The 25,345-nt window shown below is 41.7% G+C and overlaps 1 protein-coding gene across 1 annotated transcript in view; it reads right to left on the bottom strand.

The window, feature by feature from the left end:
* ENPP6 (ectonucleotide pyrophosphatase/phosphodiesterase 6) overlaps positions 1-25,345 on the bottom strand; it is a 30,244-nt gene that overhangs the window by 1,377 nt on the left and 3,522 nt on the right. Inside the window, exons 2-7 of the mRNA XM_029959430.1 lie at positions 17,999-18,178; positions 11,846-11,957; positions 7,404-7,545; positions 6,216-6,395; positions 3,777-3,914; positions 1,172-1,244 (exon numbers count right to left, since the gene is read on the bottom strand). Coding sequence (XP_029815290.1) covers positions 1,172-1,244; positions 3,777-3,914; positions 6,216-6,395; positions 7,404-7,545; positions 11,846-11,957; positions 17,999-18,178 — 825 coding nt within the window. The remainder of the gene's footprint in view (positions 1-1,171; positions 1,245-3,776; positions 3,915-6,215; positions 6,396-7,403; positions 7,546-11,845; positions 11,958-17,998; positions 18,179-25,345) is intronic.

The following is a 25,345-nucleotide window of genomic DNA, read 5'->3' as shown; positions in this document are numbered from 1 at the left end:
CTCTGCACTGAGAGGGGAGGACAACTCATCTAAATTTCTGCCACAGGCCCAAAGTACCACAGCCGTATGTGACATGTGCAAGCAAGATGGTGTCCCTCTCCCCACTCGTGCTAGCAGTGTCACTCTCCCACCCAGCACCATGCTGTGGATTTGCTGATGTGTTGTTCTGTCCCATATGCCACTGGCACCTTAGAAAAATAAGCCATTTTTGCTCCACTTGATTAGTCAGCCTAAACAATACAAGTATTACCCCTACTATATATTTTCTAATTATTACTTCTTCTCCCTACTTGTTTTAGTATTGAAGAAATCAAGTTTGTTTCAGGGAACACTGGCTCTGACCTAAGACAGTCCCTCTCTCCCTGACCTAGATCACTCTGTTTTCTTTCCTTGCTCAGTGGATCTATGCTTTATTAATTTGTCATTATAAATCTTGTTCTTCCTTGCCCATATTGCACTTAAGTAGTACTTTTAAATTCCTTCCTTACTTTCTCCTGTTTCATATAAACAGCTCTTACCAGACTATCTACAATAGTGTCATACCTGTCAGAGCAGCAGTCTCTAGGGGCTGATCAAAATGCTGGACCAACCCTGTCCACAAGTTTCTCCTGTCCCATGTTCCTTAGGGATGGCAGCACATGCAGCATTCCAGATAGCCCCAAAACTATGGCAGGAATTTTACTTAGATATTCATCAGACCCTTGACATTAATTTCTCTGATGGTTACAGCGAAGGATCTACACAGTTCTCTAAAGCAGTGAGGTCTGGGCTTCATACCCAGGCACAGAAGTACAGAAGATGCCCCAGAAGAGTTTCCCACATTACCACCCTGGGCAAGTGGTGCCATAACCCCTGCAGATGATGAAGCAGATTAACCAAGGATGTCTTTCCTTTCACAAACATTGATTTTGTCTGATTTTTATCTTCCTCCTCCAGAAAGAAAATTGACTGTGCAGTGAGGACAGCAGTAGTTATGACTAAGAGGTCAACTACTCTCTAGGGGAACCCCCAGAGTATCCCTTTATCCCTTGTGTTTCTTCACATGCAGTATTCAGCAGATGTACCAGATAATTCCAAAATACTACAGAATGGAGTGGTATTCTGGTTGGAAGGGACCACAGTGGATCATGTTGTCCAACCTCCCTGCTCAAGTAGGGTCATCCTAGAGCACATTGCACAGAATTGTCTGCTGACAGTTCTTGAGTATCTCCAATGAGGGAGATTCCACAGTCTCTCTGGGTAATCTGTTACAGATTAAATTAAACTATTTCAGTTGACAAATTTCTTTTCTTGTCCTCATCTATTTCCCCATTTATTTCCCTGACAGAGCTCAGAGCAAGCCTTCCTCTCTTCCTACCATAGCACCTCCTTATGCTGTGCCTCTGTTTACCGCAGTTCCCGGGGCTACCTGTGCTGCTCGCCATCAGGTGACCTGTACAGCATTTGCTAGCATCAGCTTCAGACAAGTCAAGCCACATCAAATTTTCAGTGGTTCTTTGGCAGTATCATGACATCAATGAAGCCACACCCCTCCATGGTCCTGTCAGATGTCCTGGACTCTGTTGCTTCCCCAGGAATGTTAAATCCATGTGCCTTTCCATAACTCACCCAGGCAGCAAGAGATACCCACTCACAACTGACTGTGCAGTCAAAGGCACAGTCATTTCCATCATTTTTGCTGCTTCTTGGGCCAGAAAACATACTACTTGCTTTCACAACTGCAGCTGAAGTGAGAGCTCATGAAATGGAGCCACTAACAGCAGTAGCTTGAGAGACAGGGCTGTGCAAGCACCCCAATGCTGCCCTTCTAGGGCATCAGGCTCTACCTTACAGCAAACCTCGTAAAATCCTGGGGCTTCTTTGGGGCCAGGGCACTGACAGCACCCTGAAGTGCCTGCTTGACAAATACAAATGGGATGGTAGACTCAGCTGAGACAAAATTTTTCATGCTAAGCCTAAGCCTGGGCTAGTGCTGCTCCTCAAAGATAAACAGGCATGTCTGGGACTGCCGACAATGGACTTTTCCCTGCATGTGAATGTTTAGAAAATGTACTGCAATTGCTCCCTAAATCTTGGGAAAGTACACTGGGATGGGTACAAAGCAAGCACACAGGCCTGAGGGCTAACACCAGTGTTGCACATAGGAGAGTAGCTGGGAGAAATTCTGATCAAAGGATGGGGACCATTCACTCATATGGAGGGAACAAGGCTTCGATAGGTGTGTGAAATCCCTCCTTATCCTGCTTTAACTGAAATGTAGATGGGCTTTAGTTCTAGTTTACCTACTTAGAAGTTATAGATCCCCAGCTCCTTGCTGGGAGAAATGACAATTTTCCAGATGCATCTTCTTTATCCCTTTCAAAAAACAACCAAAAAATCTCCTTTTCAAACACCTTATAGCTATCCACTAACCAACAGAGAGTTAAAACACCCCTTGAGCATGACAGGGAAGAGCTGAACATCCTCTCTTCAGTGATTTGAGCAGGAAGCATAACAGAAGGCTCAATTATTGCTTTAAAAATGACAGGAAACTTTCATTTTCATATCCCATTCATGGATAATGAAAATGTACTGAAGAGAAGGAAAATCTGACTGTATTAATGAGAGGACACCCTTGAAAATCAGAAACAATGGGAAGGAATGGGCAGAGAGACAGAAATAATTACCATAGCAGCAGTGTTTGCTGCACTGTTATTAAGGTTTGTCAGAGTTTCAATGACTTTTTTAAGTACCTTTTTTATTTTCAACAGAATATGTAAAAATGTTCTGTTTTGAACTTTTGTACAAAAGAGTTTAGTTGTAATTTTTTAAAATCATTTTGGCAAAATTGTTTCAGATTCCTACTTTACATGTCTAAATCTTAACTCTGGCTTTTTATTTTTTTTTTAACCAGAAATGTGCTCATCAATCCATACTCAAATGCCACTGGGTTTTTTTAGAGGTGCATTTTTATTCAGCTGTAGAAATTATTATCCTAAATTCAATTTGGCTAGTGAGAAATGTGGTGGTGTGAAATGTCCTGAGCAAAGCTTGGTGAGCAGTAGCTCTGAAAGTCATGAAAGAAGATGCTCAGCTGAGTTACAGTAATCTGCAAGGCAACAATGTGCAATGACTATGCTGGGACATTAAAAAAAAACAGGACATCTTGGTTCTGCCAGTTTACTGTTAGTATTTGTAATGTGGAGATGCCCAGTAGTGTTACAAATACAAAATAACAACAACAGCATATTATAGTAAGAAAATAAGTTACTATGAAAAATCTCTTCACATGTGGATTCTTTGCTTAAGAAGTTCTCAGATTTTCAGAGTGTGGACAGGGCTTCTCTGAGGAGGAAACCCTCAGTCTGACCCTTTTGAGACTGGAGGGCTTGGGGGAAATGGCGCTTTTTTAGTCTGGTGGGTAGGAAGCCAGGCAGAATGAAAGGTTGCTACAGGTACTGCTGAATGGAGGGACAGTAAGGACTTGAAACGGAAACACTCTTTTTGTGTCTGAAATTAAGGTAGATGGCAGGGGGAAGAAGAGTAAAGCAACAGAACCGGAATGTGAAATACAAGGACTAGTCCTGTGTCATGACAACAGAAGAAAAAACACCGTCTTGACTATTTAACTGTCTACCTATAGGATAGCTGCAGAACCTTTAAGCCCCTTTAAGCAGTAGTTCTGCAGTCAGCCCATTGAACTCAATGATCAGCATAGAATTGTACGATTTTCTGACTGTTTTCATACATTGCACCTTTTGACATTCATGTCAATGTATTTTGCTTCTATACTTTACCTCTACTATGAACCATCCTTCCTCGGCCACAAGGGTTAGTGGAGACACAAATTTTCCTTTTTTGTAGAAAAACCTGTTTGGAATATCCTGTATGTTATAAACATCCATGTGTTCCACGGCTTTCAATTTTTGATATATCTGCAAAGAAAACAAATGTTAGGACACTATATGTCTGTAAAGAACATACATGCACCAATGGGTACACTGAAACACCTGAATTTGCAAAATGGCTAATCCCCTTTAATGGCTAACCATTAGCACATTCAAACCAGGACTCTGCCCGTCCAAAAATGATGGCTGGACAAAACCTACTTATGTGGTTTAAGAGATTCTGAAAACTTGGATCAGAAATACATAAGAATGCATGAATTCATGTATTATATATTTATGATACACACACAAATGTATGCATGTAAGTCCACCAGCCTACAGAAATAGACCAGGAGGAACCACACCATCACAAGAGACAGTGGTGAAAGTAAAGTGGTTAAAGATGCTCAAAGGCACCATGTGGATTGTGTACAGATGTGGAAAAGGAATATTTTCTTTATCCTCTGCCATTCATTCTCTCTTTGTGCGCTTGAGTGAAGAATTAATATCACCTCATCTGTGCTTCTTGCACTTAACCAGTCAATTCCTAACAAAGGGATTGATAGTGTTTAGTTATCTGCTTCATAAGGATGCCATGAGATTAATTAGCCAATGCCTGCAGCTTGAATCTGCACAATGACATACAAGTGGTTTATTAATATTAATCATACTGTCTTGAATATAATCACACAACTGTGGTTAAACCCCAAATTGTTCAGAAAAAGTATTTTAAATGCCTGAAGGAGATGTTCATATTCCATAAAAAAGGCCATTATTGGAGTCCTCAGACTCTATATTGTTCTTTTGCTTAAATATAAATAATTTTCAGGAATAATTAGCTCGATTCTGCAAAGAATGAAAGGCTCTTCACTAGCCTTTTAGCTAAGTCACCCTTGTGTGCCTATGTGTGCCAGAGATGTGCATCGATATGCAGTGACCATAAGGACAGCACCAGGGTGTGATGGTGAAATCCAGCCAGACCCTCCCATGAGCAGGACTAGGGTGGTCCTGGTGTTTCACCAGTACTTCTCTGAAATGGGATAATTCTTAAAGGTGATAATCACCATGTTATGATACACTCTTAATTCCTAAACATAGCTCTTTGAAGCTCTATTGGGAAACTGAAAACCAACTTGATTTCACTTAAAAAGCAGTAGTCCAGTAAGAAGTGCTAGAAAGAAAGGAAGGAAGGAAGGAAGAAAGCAAAACCATAGTGTAGAGGCATTGCACTTTATTCTCCTTAGAGGTATTTGGCTGTTTAATAAGAGAGAAGCATGTGCTTAAAAGCTTTGTCAGATAAAACCCCATGTCTGTGTGAAGTTGCAACTTGCCCTTGTTTGAAGGTCTGGCCTACAAAAATCAGGAGCTCTGGGTTAAGACCAAGGAGAGCACATATCAGTGCTGTGAACCCCTGAGATTCACTTTGAGTGAATTGCTTATGCATGCTTCTAAGACAACTTTCAGTCCTGGCACCAATTTGTGAACCAATGTTCACAATACCACAGCTACACAGTTCCTGGAGAGACTGGGTGCAAATATTCTCTTTTTAAAAATTTTGCAAGCTACAATATACTGGAACTGGCTAAAATATAATATAGAAATATAATATAGAAAACAAGATTATTCAAATAGGCACGGCCTGCCCATTTTGTACATTCATACATATATATATTCTGAGGACAGCAGTGATGACTTCTCATGCATTGGTTTCTGATTAGACTATAATGTACTAGTCTGTTAGTTACAGATACTGCATTTTCATTCTTTTCAAATAATTTCCAATTTTTTTCACTATTGTTTTAATTTATCCCTCAAAATCATGCAGTTCTAACCTTGGAATTTTTTTGGTTAATTCAATCCAACATGCTTCACCAAAAATTCTTCAAAGGAAAATATTGTAAAAAAATTATTTTTTGCAATTTGGTCTAATGGAGTTAATTCCTCAAACTCTATGGGAGTTTATTGGAGTATGAATGCCAGATCATTTGAAAATCACAGCTAGGGTGTCAATAAATTGACTGACATATATATAAAATCCTAAAAATGGATTTTGAGCTAAAATCTTTTAGCTGTTTATCAAAAGCACATAGGGGTGGGGTTTGAAAGCACATGTCCTTGCCATACAATGATGAAAGTTCATGCTTTCTAATTTGCCTGGTGTGACTTTCCTTCAGAAACCAGCGGCACAAGAGTGTCACAGGCTCCAAGTCTGACTCCTGATAAGAGCCTCAGGCTGATTTTTACACACATCCCTGAGAGCCAGATTTGGATGTTATGAGGAGACAGAAGTCACAATTGGCAAAAAAAACTGAGGAAACACAAAGACTAGTACGACCAAGCTGTACTTACCTCTGCATGCTTCTCTGGAGCTGGCCAGAGGCTCACAACAGGACCTCGGTCCTTCATTTGTATAGTATCGCTCATGTTGATATATTTGTTCAGCTCAATCACTTTGTCTGCCCAGGAGATGTCTGTCATCCCATGGTCGGAGAAGAGGAGGACATTGACTTCATTCTGAAGGCCTTTGCTCTGTAAAGCAAGTGCATGACAGCAGTTATGGCTGGTAAGAGCTTTGCACTGTCTGTGCCCACTGGGAAATTTAAATCCCCATCTGGCCTCCACCGATTTAGTGGAAGTTCACCAGAAGGAGCACATCTGCAAATGCCCTGCAATGTGCTTTGCCACCACCTGTAATGATGGACACCCACTCTCACTTGCTGCTCTGGAAGAGTCTGAGAGGTTAGCATCAAAGAGAGTTTTTCCAAAATAAATCCACCCCCCTGCCAAATAACCAGATGCTACATCCCAGACCAACAAAGCAGTTGTCTCAGTTGGTCTCAGACAGGATTTTACTGAGCTATTCTTAATCTATTGGCCAAAACAGATGGGGAAGAGTAACTTTGCCATGATACTACCTGTGGCAGGGGTGTTTCTCTCTTCCCCTTGGAAACATAAGCACTTAGAACTTCTATAATTTAGTGAAATTGGAGATCCATATTCCTTTCCTCACTGAAACACATAAAAAACTCCAACATGGATTTATCATTGTCAAAGATTCACAGAATTGCCATTTACCCCAAAGTTTGGCATCCTCCTTTTCTTGCTGAAAATTCATTTAGATGATGTTTTTTTTAAGTCGAGTTTAAAGTAAGGAGTTCTGAATAGTGCCATAAAAACTGCTATATAAGTTAATTGTCTGATTCCACAAACCTTAGGAAGCACACGGTTTTGATTTGTTTGCCTACAATAAAGTTTAGCCGAAAACACCAGTTATAAACTGTATATTGGTTTGTGGCTTCCTGGGGCTATTGGTGTAAATCCGCCAAGCAGGTTATAATGCCATCAATGAAAATAATAATCCAGGGAATGGTGCCTTGACTTCCACATGATCTCAGTAACCTGTTTCTCAGGAAATAAAAGTTTACAGCCAATGCATTCAGTGACAGGTATTAAATAGGCTCTTGGCAGTGCCACAAATAGCAGTTTTAAAAACCTTTCCAAAGGCACCCAGGAGCTGGGGTCTTGGATGGCACTCACCTTGATGAGTGAGATCATGTTGCTCAAGGCTTTGTCCACCTCCTTCAAAGCGTTCTTCCGCTGCTGGGACAAAGGGCCGTAGTGGTGGCCTTCCACATCAATGCGCTCGTAGTACACCGCGGCCATCTCAGCGCTGCCGTTGCTGGAGGTGGGAGGGAGGGGAAGGAGTGAGAGGCTGGCACACATGGAGACCTCCTGGCTGCCGGCGTTATTGTCTTCACCAGCACATAGAACCACAGAACCCCGTTTTCTGCTTCCAGCCTGTGCTGTCCCACCTGCTGTCCCACCTACTGTCGCACAGCTGGGCTCATTATTCACACCCAGAGTCTCCTGAGCTTGCCTTAGACTCCTCTCAGAGGTGGCAGTAGAGACTGCCATGTGCAAGCACAGGCTGGCCTGGCAGCCCTCTACTAACCTCTTTGAATTAAGAAGGCAGCCTTCCCTTTAATGACAAAGAAACACTGATTTCTGTGCTCAGTGCCCTTATTAAAAGGACTGTGGGAATTACCAGACAAACATACTTTAATTAAAGTTTGGCACTTCTGGCTCTCTCCTGCGTGAGGTCTTCCAAACCACCGAGGTCAACTCAGGATGTGCTCTTTCTTGCAAAATACTCAGCAGTAGGAATTGGGATTAAATTTTGGATGGGGGTTTTATTCAGGAATATGACCAAAGGGAAACAAAGGTAATCTCTAAGGTCATCTCAGCATTGCACAAGTTTAGCTGATCACAGATTTCTGCACTGAATGCCCTCAGCCTAATTAGTGGGGATGACACATATATCAGTGCTTAATTACATTTTCATGACCACTTTACAGTTCACTGTAAACCTCCCTGAGAACAGTTGTGTGGATAAAATCACAAACTTATGCTCACAAAGTTCAAACCCAGTCTTTTTCTGCTGTACTTAATATATGACAGAGTGTGCCATCCCTGCAAGATCCCTGCAAAAAGACTTTGTGTCATGTCCTGACAGGTCCAGCTTCTCTGATTAAAGACACTTGGGTAGTCTGTGTAATGAGCGAGAGAGAAGAGGAGGTGAGGAACTAACTGACTGACTGACTGACTGAATTAGGGTCTGTAATTTGCATTTTTCAGTTTGAGGAAGGCCTCAGAGGAACAGTCTCGTAAGAAGCTGAAGGTCTCTACTGTGCACTGCTGGCCCTGCAGAATAGTATTGTTTCTCATTCTTAAAGATTTTAAAATAATTCAAATGAAGCAGCCCTCTCCCCAGTTTGATTTTAAGCATTACTTTCCATCTGTATTGGGCATAAATCATTTCTAAAATTAACCCTCTACTTTCTCTTTTGCATACACACACATTGAACCTACTGAAATAGTTTTCTTCTGCTACAGTGCCTATATTAATGAGCTACTTAGACTACTTTATGTCTTCTCATCTGTAGTGATCATTTTGATCAAGATAGAAGCCAATAAGGAGATTTATTGCATAAAACAAGTGCTCTCATTTAGGCTATGGCGAGATTTCTCAGTGAGGGCTCAGGAAGGAAGGAAGTAAGGAAGAATACTCAATTACTTCAATGGGACAAGCTCAAATTAAGCAGCATGCTTAGGAGTTTGCAGGACTTGGTACAGCACATCCAGAGCTTCTAAGATCTAATTCTACTTTGTTTCCATTTTTGCCTGTTCGTCTAAGAAAACTAGGTATCTCTGATCATGGCTTGCATGGGAGAAATAATCTTTCTAACTACGTGCTCATCCTGTCTTCTTCCATCACCAGTAAGTTTCCAAGTAAATGACTAAGGAAAGCTTGCTGAAGAAAGTTGGATGGCACCGATGGCAATACCAAAAAGAGGTTTGTATTTTACCAGCACATTTTGCAAGTATTGTGCAAACTTCATGACACCTGTCCAGGAAGGTAGGTAGATCACAGCAGTCCTTAAGTTATAACTGTGGAAAAGACACAAGGAAGGTTTTAGTTTCACTTACCAAAAACAGATGCTTGACTTAGTTTTGAATATTTTTTGTCTAAATAGTGGTCTTAAAGCACCTGTTTGAAGAGACTGGAGAATATTCCTGAAGGATAGTTTGTTTTGGTTGCAAGAAGAGCTCAGTGGCTCCCTGATGAGTTAGGTATTTCTGTCCCTGCAGAGGGGATTGCTAAAACTTTCAACTTCAGCGAAGTTAAGATGGGTCAGAATTCCTGTGCTCAAACCCAAGATAACCCCTAGTTCGCTATCCCATATTAAAGGGCTTACTCTCTCTACCCTGGAGTCTCTGTAAGGTTTGCTAATGGTGGGAGCCAAAGTACAGTTCATTAACTACTAATACCTGCCATTGGGGCAACTGAGCAAGGCACTGCTACAGGCAACAGACTGCCCTTGCCACAGGCTGTTTTCCCACATATAGCTAATGCCAGTCTCAGCCTAATGGGCTTTTCCAATTAGTTGGTGTGTGGAAAGGAAACACTGGATTTGCCAGCCTTTGAACAGCTTCAAGGGTAAAAAGCACTTGCAAAAGATGTAAATGACAAGCTCAAGACTCTACTACCAGACATGCTAATATCTGCTAACTGATATACCTACAGTAAAGGCATTTCAGAGGCTTTACTTCTTATGGGCTGGCCCAACAGCACAGAATTTTTTTTCCTAAATCTTAAAGGAATAAACAAAGAGGATGAATGAGAGAAAGAATAAGGAAACCTACCTCCTTTTTGACCTGTCTGTTCTCTACTCTCCCTTCTTATTTTATGTCCCTGCAGTATTTAAACCCAGAGCTGATTATCAGTTTTATCTATAATCATCCTTTTTTGCTCTTTCCTGCCTTGCTGGAGACAAGGTACATAGTTTAAAGAAAAGGAACTTGGGCAGAAATTCAAGAGGGGTGTGTGTAAAGGGATACCAGAGACAGGACCTCATGCACCTCTGGGATGATCTGTAGGTTTTGGGCACTTCAGCAGGCTTTAGCTGGTATTTCTGGCAGGCATCATGGCAGGGATTTGCTCTTTTCTTGAAGAGTTTTCATCTCTTGCGAGTTGTTCCACCGACACTGCTGTGTTCCTGCCCTTTTCTTCTTTTCCACCGAAGATAGCAGTGGGCAGCCTTGTAGCTTAGGGTGAATTAGCTATTGAGACGTTTTCAATGGGATCCAGCTACCCAAAAAAACACCTTAAAGCGCTGGACCTTTTAACAGTTTGTGCCTTGTTGTAACCATGTTCACAATTACAAAGCTGCAAACCACCCTGAGCAGCCTTATGCACTGTGCTGCACAGAAACCAGGCGGGGAGTCAAGTATAACTTGACCCATCCCCAAATGATACCAGACCAAAAAGCTTTCTACAGTAATTCTGGGTAAGTCAGAGTGGATGTCTGTATTCAATTTTCCATTCTTTTTTTATTCACTAAATTAAAAGCATTGCAGAAGCTCCAGAAAGCCTCCTATATCATATATGACCTCCTCATATCACATGCAGATAACTTTCTGTAAATCTAAGCCAAAAAATTTCATGATAAAACATCTCGTGTGGTCTCAGGCAGTTTCTGTCTAAGCCCCATGATGCAAACAACACCATGATTTCTGAGCAGCAGGATTCAGTGTGCAACTGGGAGCAACATCTCCAGCAGCACTGTCATAATTTTGGAGACTTTATTTCAAAAACAATCAACACTCAGCATGTGAATACAAAACTTTTCAGATTCAAATCGCTGTGGCAGTTTACAAGTAGTAAAATAGAAATGTTTCCTAGGATTGGATAAATTATGGAACCAACAAGGTTTTCAAAGAGGAAGCCTAGTTATAGCTAAGGTGAGGCATTGGCTCTGCATGTGGTGATGCAATCTTCCCTGATTTTACAGCCTATGTGGAATTGTCCCTTGTTAATGTTTGAATGAGAGATAGTGAAACTTGAAAGCTGCGTGTGGAGCATACATTTTTCCTAGGAGTTATCTGAGATATATATGCCCATCAGCTGGGCTAGATGGTTGTTGTAGGCCCTGTCCAACTGAACTATTCTATTTTACTCTGTTATATCCTCATATTGCACAAAATGAATGCCCACTCCAAAAATATTGTGCCTGCAATGTTCTAAAATGCAGAAAAAGCCAAAGCATCAGTCTTGTAAACAAGTGACCGAAGCCAAATTTCAGAATTTCCAAATTCCCTCTCTAAATCCAAGCACTGCAGTCTGCTCTTGCAGCGAAGAGACTCATCCTGAAGCCACTTGATACAATAAACTAAAAGTAGTAAGTCAGGACGTCTCCTCTTTGTTGTAACCTACACAGGAAAAGTGCACATCTTTCCCTCCAATCTTAATGTAAGGGCCTATTTCTGTGGTGAGGGTGGTATTTCTGTGACAGTACTGTAAAGCAGCCTCAGCACCATCTTCCTACCTGGGAGCCAGTCCTGAAAATATCTCTGATAGTAAGCCCAAATACTTGTCCTTGAGAGAGGAAACCCCACACTGCAAAAACCTAGTGACATACCACAAGGTCTCGAGGGCATCACTGATGGCATCCGCAAAGTTTTTGTCTGTTGGGACACTGAAGTATTCACGGCAGTAACTTGGTCTGACTCCAAGGATTTCGACCTCACAACCTATGAGCAAAACATGTGGTAAGCTCTGCTGTTTCACCTTGATCACCACACCATTCGGTCCGAGTTCAGGTTTGTAAATTCCCTCCGAGATTACTTACCTTACACCTTCCCTGCAGGAAACCGTGTGGTTGGGAAGGGAAAAGGAGAAAGAGGCTGGTTTGATGAGTGCTCGTAGCAAACTGTACATTAGATCCTTTAATTTCCCTCTGTAAAAGGAAGGTCTCTGTGTGACCTTCCCACAATAAAACTCTTGATTCCCTTGTGGCAGACTGTTTCCATTTAAATTGCTAGCTTGCTTTCATTTTAACTACTGTGGCCACATAGCCTCATTTCCAGGCTTCCAACATAATAGATTTAGATATTGTTCCCTGAAAATTCAGCAAATGCTTTCCAGTTAGACACGCTGTATCTTATGTTGTAATATCCTTTATAAACCATATTTTATTATGTGATACTGGCACTCCACTATTAAATCTGTTTCCCAGGAGGTCTTATTAAAACAGCATAAACCAATTAACTCTCTTGGTAACTTGCAGCCTTCCTTGCAAAATACAGTCTGTTTCGTGGCCTAAAAATTTACAGCAACAAATCCTACAGGAGAACATGGCCCTGAACATAGAAAAACATGTTTTTTGTGAGGTTTCTTTGCCCTTTTGCTCTCCAGTTACTATGCTGCAGAATAACATTAATATTTAAAAGAAGTGTGCTTTCAGAAACACTGGATTCAGGTAAATTATTATTCCAGAGCCCCTGAGTCCTCCCATCACTGTTAGGCATTTTCTGGTGTATTCCTTGGGCACAAGGAAGAAAATAAAAAAGAGATCTTTTGCAATATTGCCTCTGTATACAGCAACACAGTCAGGTCAAAAAGGCAACTCTAAGCCAAAGCCTGAATCTGTCTACATCTGGGTTCCTCTGCTTCTCTCTGGGATGAAAGGAATAGGCATTAAGGGCTGTCATAAGTTGACTCATTGCTTGGGGTGGGAGAAGGTTGCACAGGAGGTTTAAGTACAGAAAGGGCACTAGACTAAGCAGAACTACTATAAGAGATGATTTACAGTGGTTTGCTTACTGGGATACTCAATAAAAAGAATTTTTCAGTGTCTTGCATCTCAGCCCACATGAGTTTACATTGCTGAGGTCCAGTGCTGGGACACAGGGAAAAGGCACACCACTTGCAGGCTAAGCTGGCTAAGAGACTTCTGATTGTGACTATTTAGGAGTACCGTGAAAGATTAGAAAAACTTAAATATTTAAGCTTAGGAAGTTTTTTTAAAAATCTTACTGATTTGCAGAAAGCCAGACAAATTAGATGGAAATTACCCTTTCCAAAAGTTAGAGCCCTAGCACACATGGGAGATTTAGTCTCTTCACCTGTGGCAACAACTCCTATGTCTCCACATAGTTTGCGTGTTTTAAGGGACTCCATCTATTATGATTAATTATTTGCAATAATAAACATAAAATGTAGTAAAATAATTTATTTTCCTGTTAAAACACATCTGCATAATCTTAAACCTCTATCTAAATTTTATTTCTATTAAAATTGTGGGTCTGTGTGATGATGCTCTCTTTTAATTCTTCCCCTGTTGCCCCAAACATATGTGATTTAATCCTCCCCTTTCTGCATGAAGATACTTTACTGTTTATCTCTCTACCACAATCCACCATGAAAGTAATCTGCAACCTGGTTGAAGAGCCTGCAGATTACTTGACAAGAACTGACTCTCTAGACCATCCCGCAGTAAAACTTCTATACATCTGCACACAGCACCCTCAAGAAATTATGTTGTGCAACAGAGACAGGTCCCAGCTGCTACCTAACCAAATCATAAAAAAATGTATTCCATAAATTTCCTGAAGTCATATCCAGGGAGCCCCCTGCCCTGAGGGCATGCAGCTTCAGTCTTTTGCAGGATGTCTTGGGTGCTACCAGCAGCAAAAGATGGGCTTACAGCTAACTCAGATGCTAAAAGTGATGCAGTAGTCCTCTGTGGGCTTAACTAGTATTTCAGGACTGAACTAGAACTTTGGAGCCAATTTCTTGTCTGACACTTGAGTCTGGGAAAAGATTGGCTCTAAAGCCAGGCAAGAAATTAAGGATGCACTTGGAAAGATGTTGGGAACACCTAGTATTTTTGTTCAGGTGTAGGACGGCTCATAGCCAGTGACTAATACCACCACTTTGCCTCTTTTTTCTTCTTCAGATACTGACATCAGATTGTAATTTTCTCACATAACATCCCTCAGAACTACTCACAGGATAACTGGAAGCATTAACCTCTTGGGGATCTGGGATATTTTAGCTGTTGAGATATCTTTGCTATTTCTAGATTGTCAGGTGATGAGCATGACATAAAAGACTATAGACGTAGCAACAATTAGAAATCATTTTGGCCACTAAATATTGGTCTTCAAGTATGCAGTTCGTTGGCAGTACCACTGAAAATTCAGGCTGCTTAGATATCAAGAGCTTTCTTTTTCTTTTTAGCCTCTATGATAAACAGAACTTAAATTTGGATTTTTGATGTTAAGGCTTGTTACAATTCCAAAATACTGGTCACGAAGACCTTTTAATATTTAGATTTCATTTTGGTAGAGGTCAGGACAGATGGTAAATTTTCTCATTTAAATATTATGGGAAAGGAAATTTAAACAGATTTGGAGACAGACAAAGGGAATGTTTTTTCTTGTTTAAACTACAAATAGTTAAGCTATATTTATGAAGATGTTAGATACCTTTTTTCACAGTTTTGTGTGACACTAAACCTTTATTTAAAAACCTGAACTACTGGAGCAGGAATAAGGACTTCTTTCAGAGTGATATATAGGCTCCTCTTTATCTATCTGACATGGAGACCTGAACCTCCGCCAGCTTTAAATTGCATTTCTAAACATTTATTTAAGAGTTGGACACTTCGTGTCATAACAAGTTTTGAAAACTTTCCAGATGAGCTGTATGATCTGGTAAATGTTGTGTTTAAATGGCAAAAGTTGAGTTCAGAGCCTTTTTTTCCCTCTTTCATTTCAGTGTTTAGAGAAGATGTCACTGCACTTCAGCTGAAGCAGCTGCGTACGCAGTTAGCACAGGCTGCTGGAAAATAAAGGAGTTTGAGCACCTATGGTGACACAATCCAGTGGGCTGAGGATCACTCCAAAACTTTGATTTTGCCAAGACTGCTGGGATGCTCTTGCACTCCTCTGGGCATTCTCCATCCACTAAAGCAGCAGTGCTTCAGACAGGCAACCTGGGCATGAGCCTGAGAATTTCACCTCATGTAGACTGTGAAGAGAGGAGAAAAATGTCCTTACAAGCCCAGGTCTTACATTTTGTCCGAATTGGTGGTTGGGACCCCTGGCACGGTGATATTTTGGCTCCTCTGCTTCCAGCATCAGGAGATCCCAGATGAGTTCTGCCCATGAGTTGTCTTTGCTGGGTTTACATTGGGCTCACAGATAAAGTTGTCATGGATGGTCATTTGCATCCGACAGCCCTCCTGCTCTGTGTTCCTGTTTGCTGGGGTCTGGATTTTACTTCTTTAAGCACTGACTACACATGAGAGAGGAATGTAGGGAAGAATATGAAGCAGCAGATTTTGCATTCAGACTTTGCAAAGCTTGGAACTGGCCCTGAGGAGGAAATGGCAGTGGCGTAAGTTAATCCTGGGAATCAGCTCTCTGGCATTTCTGCTATGGTTGATTGATTTCATTTGTCTTCAATGCTGGCTAAAGAGAAAATAGCATCTTCCAGAACAAAGTGTGTTGAATTTGGCTCTATACTGCTGTTCTTATGAAGAGTTTCTGAAACTTTTCCTGTTTGGTTCTTTATCATATTTGTAAGATTCATTACTAAGCAGAAGTATATCCTCAGGCTGGAAAGCTAATCACTAACAGCAGATTATATGTAGTGCAAATGTCTGTGGGACCTCTACTCGCCTTGGTTATTAAATCTTTTTTTTTTATTATTTTCATTTTGTTTAGTATTGCTTCCAAGTCAAATGTCTTGTTAAGAATTAAAGTTTTAAAATGACAGATGTAGAATTTTTATAAAGGATTTCTTCCTTACTATGGAACTAGAAAACAGTTTAAGAAGTTGTATAGGGAAAATGCAATAAATACTACTGCATTTGGAGTGACTTCTGTTTACCCCAGATACACCTGGAGTCCTACTGCAGCCCAACAACCCTGTGTTTTAGTTCAATAGTTCTACATTTCACCCCACTTCCTGCCCTGTGCCTGATCTTGTCTGGCATATGTGTCCTTTAAGACCATGAATATCCTTAAAATAAGCATGTGCTTAAGCGTTTGCTGAACTGAGGCACTGATGGCTTTGCCAAAGGTCACTCATCACAGATAAATAATTAAGGAGAGACAGATGTACATGTCACAGTCCACAGCTAAAATACTAGATCCACAAAAAATTCCCCCTCAGTGTCATAAGAGTCAATGCATACATTTGGCAGCATAAGCACTGGGAAAAGGGAGGCTCTATTGTTGCAATTTTCAACTGGAAATAACAGGCAGAGAAGAGTGAAGGGTATACATATGTATGCAAGGATACATACATATACACCTCATATGTCTTCTCCCTGGGAAACACTGCTCAAAGGGTAACATGTAGGAGCTAGGTAAAGTCCAAAGGCATTTAATGGAAAGTGATACTGTTGGGTTTTTTATTTCAGCATCTCTCTGTAGGCTGTTACATCTATTCATTACATAATTATACCTATTGAGAGCAATTATATTAGTGGGTAAAAATGAACAGTCTATAGAAAGAGGTCTTTTGTAAATTTTTAGAAGAATTCCTGCATTCTTGTATAACTACTATTTGCATTGCTGTTAGGTCACTTGGGTGATCTTCAGTAAGAAGCAGCATTTTTTTCAGGGCTGATCCAAACCATTACATGTCAGTCACCCTGACTGCCTCCAAGTCCATAAGGCAATATTGTCACCCTCAGGTCTTTTTGCTCTTCACTACTATAGAAACGCTCTAGATGGCTTTTCAGTGTTTTCCATTTTGGTTTGATCTTTCTTCCCATTCCTTAGAACTGTGGACTTTTTTTATCTGGGACACCATTAGCCACATTGCATGGACAGACTGTGGCCAGGCACACGTGCACCGGGATGCAGAGACGAGCAGTCCAGGAGCCCGCAGTGTGGGTCAGCTGCCGCTGCCCTAATGGCACTGGCTGTATCCAGGACAGTTTTTCTAACAGCTCCGTGGTCCTCTAGCCTGCACTTGCACATATGAGGATATCTGCATACTGATTAGTATAAGTAGCAGAGTTAAAAGGTAAAAAAGTTGAGAATCTCAGTACTTTGCAAGGCATTTGGTCTGGTTGCAGAGCTGGAACATTTATTTCCATGTGAGTCCCTAAATGGATAGTCTAAGGAGATATCTCTTTTTGTTAAAAAGGACTAATTTTTATACATCTCTAGTCATTTCAATTGCCCAATATCTAACAAATGAGGAACAGGAAGGCCAAGTCCCTCCAAAAGAATAGCTCAGACTCAGAGCAACTGAGACCTCAACTCAATCAACAATGAAGGAGGACAAGAGGACAAGGATGCTTTGCTTTCAGCTGGATTTTGTTGTCCCCACAGAGCAGATCATCTTCAGATCTCAGATACTAATTTCCAGACTAAAACCAAACAAGCATTGTGGGAGACTGGTTACCGTTTAACTTTAATTGGACCATGAACCATTCATGGAGCAACCATTCAGCACAGCAGAAGCTACATTCCTCAGCAAGAAGAATGAGCAGTCGGTGGAGGAGGGGATGCTCTGCAAGCCAGTGCCCTCCTGAAGGTAACATTTGGTGGAAAGCTGCCTCCAGTGACACTTCAGTCTTTTCCTTTGTAAGCATATACAAATTATCATGACCCAAGAAAAGATAATTCATTTATGTGAGTGGTTAGCAGAGCACTCAACATTCTTGTCTGTATTCCAGGACTGTGTTAGAGAGCCATTCCTACAGAATATGGAGTGCTCAGATGTAAAGATGCACTGTTAAGATGGCAGCAATTTTTCATATACTTACCTGGCCAATAGTACATGGAAACGTTCTTTTTAGCTTTCGTCATTGTGACCCACAAAGGCTCAGATCCATTCCACCAGAGAGGCATCAGGCTTTCTTTATTCACACCAATATCAAAAGATACATTTGCCTTCTGGTCCCACATGTAGTTTCCAGTCATCTGATGGACCTCACAGTGGCGACCTTTTGGGGTGGACAAAAAAACCAGCACAATCAGATTGGTGTTCTCCAGCAGAAGGATGCCACCAGCACCACTGCTGCTACTACTGGATCATCCAGCAAATCAGCTGAAAAGATCTGACTTGAATTCAGGGATCTCTTACCTTGCAACTGCTCATACAATCTCCTTGACTGCTACCTTTTATTGAGGTGCTCTAGTTAGCTTGCTATATCCCACAGTTCAGCCACCTAAAAATTAGTTGCTGAAACTTGTCAGCCCCCTGTGTTGCCTGTCAGTGGATAAGAAGAGGCATGTCTAGAAAGCAAATCATGCCACCCCAAGACAGGCATCTCAGATATCTGGAGGTGCATATTGCTCTCTGTTAACGGTAGTGAAAGATCACAGCATTTTCTTAGTTTCAGGCAGCCAAATTTTAGACAGCTGAGGCCAGAAGAAACAAACCCCGCACCCATGGCCTGCTCACCATCCTGCACCCAGCCCAAACACACAAACCATGTCAGCAGCAAAACACACGGGGGCCACCTGGCTCCTCTGATATATGCAGCACCTACCAAGTCTGAGGCCATTTTAAGGTACCCACCAACACTCAGAATCAGAGGGCTGTGGGAAGCAGGCTATGACCTGGACAGGATAAGAATCTAAAAACATTGAATGAAGTCCGGGAAACTCCATTTCTCCTTCCTTTTTCCATAGGGCACATTGTTTTTCTGCAAACAAGCAAAAACTAGGCAAAAACTTTTTTACGTTACATTTATTTTTCCATTATCGTTATATATATATATTTTTTTTAATGATCATGCTTTGTTCTTGGTTGTGGGCACAGCAATCATTTCATCAGGCATGTTCAGCCCTCTTACTGTATCTTAGGGGCCCTTGGGCAACTTTGGATTACAAGAAACTAGTATATAATAACTGAGAGATGCCTCCTACTTCCTGTCATTGTCAGAAGAGACTATATTTTAAGAATTATTCTGCAGATGAATTAACAGAAATGGGAAAAGAAACGTTGAAGACTAAGTTGTACTGGAAGTTCCTGATTTCCATATCTTAAAAAGCAACAACTGAAGCATGTGTTAGACACTGTCATCATTAGGTGGTGAATCATGTTATTGCAGGGATCCAGATAACAGGCTTTGATTATTGTGAGCCTGAGCATGGTGATCAGAACTGAAATAACCTTGGTATGCTTGTTTTGAAAAGGCGTCATTTCAAGCAGAGGACTCTGTATACTTTGGGTACATGTGACCTTGAAATGAATTTTGAACTCTCCTTCTCTACTACAAAGTATTTCAATTATGCAAAACATTTCCTCGTTCCCAGAGGAGAAAAGCAGTCCCAATTTGTGGCAGTCACTATTTATGATATTAAACCAAACAGGTTTAATACAGGAGAACTGGTGGATTGGATGGGCAGTAATCTGTCCTCTTCAGGCTGCCAAGTGCTCTCCTTGCTGTCTCAAAAGAGATGGAGGGAAGTCTAGTGCATCAAAAACGCAGCCTTAAACTTAGAGGGCAACCTCAGCTTCTTAAAGTTGATGTATTCCTAAGCATCTATCAACCTAATAAATTGCAGGCAGGCAACTTGTGCCAGCCTGGGAAACTTGTATTTCAGTACTGAAGCTGTATCTGCATGAGACCTACAGATAGGTATCTATATGATTACAATGTAGTCTTCATATAGAATCAACGAGCTCTAGCTGTTAGCGATCCTGTAGGACTTAAGGTCTCCTATCTCTTTGTCCCCTGTCTTTAAGGAAGAAATTGGAGATTTTTTTTTTGTAGTATTGTTGGGAAGTTTAATTAACGGTTTGCAGTAATACAGAGGACAGTGTTCTGATCTCCACATTAGATGACTTCAACTTTCTATGGACTACAAGTCTTTCTTTTTAATATTGAAAAAGAGGTATAGAAGACTATAAGGCATCAATTTTCATTGCAGATATCCCTGGTTCACAGGGCCAGAAAAGAAAATCAGATGAGCAGACAGATCAAAGGAGGTGACCATTTAATGCCATTCACATCTGCTTACCTGAGGCCTGTGTCCCAGAAAGACCCCAGAACTCTTTGGTCAATAATCATCAGTAATCAACTAATCAATCTCTTCCTTGAGTTGCACATCCTGATATGTATCATCAGCAAACGCTGTTCAAAAAGTATGCCTGGTCTCCAATTTTATTTTTGACCTTTGTTAATCTTCAACCATGGCTATTCTGAGCCTTGCTCACTAGATTAAAAAGCCCTCCAATAATAAGAATTTCTGCCCCCCCCATTAATTAATTAATTAATAATTGATTAATTCTTCTTAATTAAGAAGAATTAAGATCATTCTCAAGTTTCTTTTGGGTCATCTGTACAATCCCAGTTCTTTACATCCCCTGTTTTAACTTGTTTTCTCCAGCCTAAGAAAATTACCTTTGGTGAGCTTCTTTTGGATTATTATCAAAATAGCATCATGGTGTTTGAGAGTCACCATAAAATGCTGAATTTTTTATTTCTTCCATTACAGCAGCTTTCTTCTGTAATCAAACCTTAAGAGTTTCAAACAGAAGCAGGGCAAAAAGCAGTTTCAACATACAGATGTCATTATTAAAACACACTGCAATTGTAGTAAAAATTACCCCTTCCACAAGCAACATAGAAAAACAAAGAGGGTATAGTTCCCAGGAATATGATAACTGCTGTATCCTTCTGGAAGAGAGCCAGCAAAAGCATTTGCAAGTCTGTGTGCTACATCTTACTTGAACACTACACTTCTTACAGCATTTGTCTAAAGCACATTCCCATGTCTCCAGGCACTTTTGTCAGCATTCAAATGAATCTCTGCAAAACAAAGATGAAATTAAAAAAACCAACAAAACACACAGCCATTGGGCCACCCAAAACAGCAGCACAGTAACTCTGAGTGCTGTGCACCCTACATTGGCTGTATGTGACATCTGGAAACCAGAGCATGTGCTCCTGCAGCATTTGCTTTCTTTGGTGGTCTTTCACTGACTGCATGTCAAGATTACAAGTAGGCACGAAACATCATTAAGTGACCACCTGTGTGTAAATTACAAGAGAAAATGCACTTCTGAGACACTCAATCTTTTCTTTACAAGAGAGGTAGTGTGTGATAGATGTGCAATGCTATACTTAGGTGCATCAAGCAACAAAATAGAGGTAAATTATCTCTGCACTGAGGAAATGAGATTTATCAGAGAACTCATGGTGTGTGTATTAGCCAACACAGCAAAGGTACTGCAATCTGATGATGACATCAGTACTAAATGTAGCTGAATGTAGCTAAATGTACTCTCTGATATTATATACATACCTTGCCACTATGGTGAGACCTTTTCTCTCATGTCCCATCATGATGTCCTCACTTTGCAGTCAGTGACAAAAGCCAGGAGGGCAGATGCAAGCATAGGCATGTATAGCATGAGGCTATACAGGCTGGGTAAGAATTAAGTTCCTCCATGCAAACGGTGGATGACTTGCCCTGGGAATTGCTCTGCTTATATGGCTGCCTGCCATAAAGAGGAAGAGAGCAGGACTATAAAGTCACCAGCACCATATTCCTGTTCTGGAGCAGATACCATGGTGTTGCTGCTCCTAAGGGCTGAGCTTTGATATATGCCCTACTCTGCTGTTCCCCTGATGGGTCTCATCTGCTCTGCTTTGAAAAGAAAAACCACATGCGAAATCTTACGTGGCCTGGAGAAGACCAGGGCTCATGAGAAGTTCAAGGGGAGGGCTGGCCTGGGCAAAGTGACCCTGCCATCTGCAGATCCCCAAGTGAAAACAGTACTTGCAAGATGCACACAGGCAATTCAAGTTCACAAAAGAGCTTGCTGGCAAAGACTTTCCAATGTTTTATGACCTCCAATACCAGACAGAGCCAAAGCATAAACACCTTAGCCTGCATCAGGCAAGACTTTGCAATCCAAGTAGGATCACATCAAAAGGCACAGAAAAATCTCTGCTATACACAGCATTAATTTTTTTCCCTGAAGGGGATTAATTTATTAAGAGTATGAAACTCTTAATTCAGTGCTTTCATCATGGGGCCAGGGCTGGGGTGCGGAAAAATTGCTTATAAAACATCCAGCTGAGGTTTTGCAGATGCCCTCTTGTACGAGAAGTCAGGTCTTTTGTACCTCAGGAGCAGGGGCTTCAAGCTGTCAGTTCCTCTCCTGAACCCTCCACTGACAGTGGTGGGCTGAGGGATCACTCTGGGACCTCTGACCACCCACAGCTGGGTACGACTCAAGGGTACCACAGCTCCAAGCCTACAGAAGGCCAGAACAAAACAGTGGGCAAAGCTGCTGCCTGCACCATTAGAGAGAGTATGAGCCTATGGCAGTTTTCTGTCAGTCAGCTGTGACTTCACTCTGGGCAAAGAAATACCTTGATACGTGAATATCCACTCACTGCCACTAATAGCTGGTAGTAGGCACACTAGTTGTGAGCTGTGAGGCTGTAGCTAGTAAGAAGGAAAAAACTCCATATTTCAATTCCTAGCATGTGAACTTGTGTTAGAGAAAACTGTTCTGTTCTCCACTTTGGAAGTGTTTCCATTTTTTCTAACTGGTAGAAAGCAAACAGATTTCTACAATATTTTTTCTATAGGTGAAAGAGAAAAATCTTGGTGCTTGGCATTACAGCCTTTCTGCAGGTGTTGAGTAAACAAAGTGAGAGGAAGAATGTGAAAATTAAAATCCTCATGGTTCCTACTATCTTCTCCAGCCTGCCCTTGCCTGCCTTGCCCTACCCCTTCCATGCCAGTTAATAGTATTACCACAGACTTCTTCATGCTCTTTTGCTTCCCAACACACAGTTTTTGAAACGAAAAGCTAGTGAATCCAAGAAAAAGAAGAGACTTGATTTCAAAACTGTATGTCATGAACACAACCTTCTAAATCCTTGCTGCTGCTGGCATCTGTAAATGTTTAAAGAGGAACAAAAGGAAAAAAATCCTATTCCCTTGTCACTCATTATGCACTTTATGTCCTTCTGGCTTTTTTCTAAGCTTGGACAGTGAAGTAGAGGTAGTTCCAGTTCATGTGTACCAATAATAAACTTCCCTCTTGTACTCCTATCCTTTCATTTTTTTATGCCTCAAACAACATACAGGTATTGCTTATGTAGTTAAGAACTTCCTTAACTGCTAAACAGAAACTGTAAGCATCCTTCTCTGGAACAGGCTGGAATCTGGATACCATTAAGTGGGCAGCAGAAAAGGGGCATCCACTAAAACCAGCCAGACTCCAGAGGATTCCAGGGGTGGGAGCCCAAAGGATATTTGCTGCCAGAAAACATGGAATAAAGGAAGGGCGGTGTGTGTTGATTTGCTGTGCTCAGGGGAAAACAGAAGTAGACTGGCTATTTATTAGCCTTCAGCATCATCCACCAAAGCTCCTCAGCAGTCAAGTATGCCAACATCAAAAGTGAGGAGTGGAGGGAGGACACATGAAACATAGAAGATGGGTGAAACCTTCAGTCTGGCAGAGTAGACCTTGATGTCACACATTCCTGTATCCTCTCCCATGTTGCCCCTTTCCCTCCTGCCACCCAGAGGAGGAGGTGATGGCAGATGCAGGAATGAGCAGCAGTGACTCAGAAAGCACCACCCACCACCCCTGTATTTTAAAGAAGCCCCAAACATGCCATCACTGTGTTACAGCGAGTCTGGATCAGCCCTGCAAAGGCCACAGCCCTCACTTTGTGTGCAGGAGACTGAAATGTCCTCTATTCAACCTCCTCCTCCACCCCACAAACTTCATGTGACCTCGCAGCCCCTCTGCCACTTATTTAAGATCAGGTTCTGTCCAAAGAGGGATATAGAGGCCCCTTCCTTGCTCCTCTTCCAAGCAGTTCCCCCCCCACCTCTGCAGTCAGGGACTCCCTCTGCTTTTCGTGGAGGCCAAGTGAAATACAGTTCTTGGATGTGGGGCCGCACAACTGACCAGGCAGTTGGCACATCCTCATGGAGGACCTGCCAGAAAGACTTCATTTCTTGTTAGGATCTTGGAAAACAAATCCCCTCTGGGTTTCCATCTCAGATATGATACTGTCTGCCCATGTTTATGCTGGCTGGAAATGGGAGGGGGCCCCGTGTGACCTGAGCTGGGTGGGACTTCAGGAGAGCTGGGGTACAGGCAGTCCTCCAGCACCCCTCCAACACCTGTGGGAGACCCAAACCCTCACTGTGCTCAGTTTTGCTTGACACATATGGCATGAAAGGCTCTGAAGCAATAACTCATGCTTGCAGCTGCTGCAGGGGAGACCTCAGACTTTCCACTAAGCTTGGTGTGAGAGCTCCCTGCAGCACCAGGCCACAGCAGGGAAAGAGAAAAATTAAAAGCTCTCCACAGGATAACAACTCTAGTGGCTTGTGGTCTTAATTCCTTCCTTTGCAAAACAAACAGCACATGGTGTGATTAAGGGAGCTTTCTGGGATACACATATTTGGATTCTTTCTTCCCTCCCTTGCCAAGACCATGAAAAGCCCTGCAAAAGCTCTCTCATATGTCATCAGCAACATCTTTTACCTAATTCTCCATTTCATGTCTTGCAGGCCAACAACTGCAATGTCATAACTGCACCGTGTAGAGCTAGGACACCAGGTAGGGTTCAGTCTAGCAGCTCAGAAAGCAACTCAACCACCCAAGAACAAGCCTTTATGCCATTGTGGAAGCCAAAGCTGAGAATGAATGAAGTCATTAGAGAAGATTGCTTTTCAAAGATTCAGATTTTGAGCCAGCACATCCTTGGGCTACCTCACACAGCACTAGATTTTTGTAACAAAACAACTTCTCTGCTTGAATGTCAGTGAGATCCCTTTGGACCAGCAGTGACTTAGCTTTTGTTTGGTGCTTCTTCAAGCAGATAGCAGGTTATGATGCCATTTACCTGGCTTGCAGGAAGGCTGGAGCTTCATCTCAAACTCTGAATCACTGAGTGACTTTACATAAAGAAAGTAAACCATTAGCATTTTTCTTAATTCTATGCTCTGGTTTTCTTTCTCATAATTGTTGTAGGTGTGGAGAAAGGGAAAAGATCTCTACACAGGCTCTCAGCTTTGCTCTGAGGCCTTCTGTGTCACTTCATGAAGCTCCAGCAAGTATCTTCTCATAGGTTAACAGCAGACATAAGTAGGAGGGGGACCCATGAAGAGCTCTGCCA

This window comes from Manacus vitellinus, unplaced genomic scaffold (genome assembly GCF_001715985.3).
Source record: "Manacus vitellinus isolate BGI_N305 unplaced genomic scaffold, ASM171598v3 scaffold_0_pilon, whole genome shotgun sequence".
NCBI classification, from domain to species: domain Eukaryota; kingdom Metazoa; phylum Chordata; class Aves; order Passeriformes; family Pipridae; genus Manacus; species Manacus vitellinus.
The sequence above is the reverse complement of the archived record's forward strand: the minus strand, read 5'-3'. Positions and strand labels throughout refer to the sequence as shown.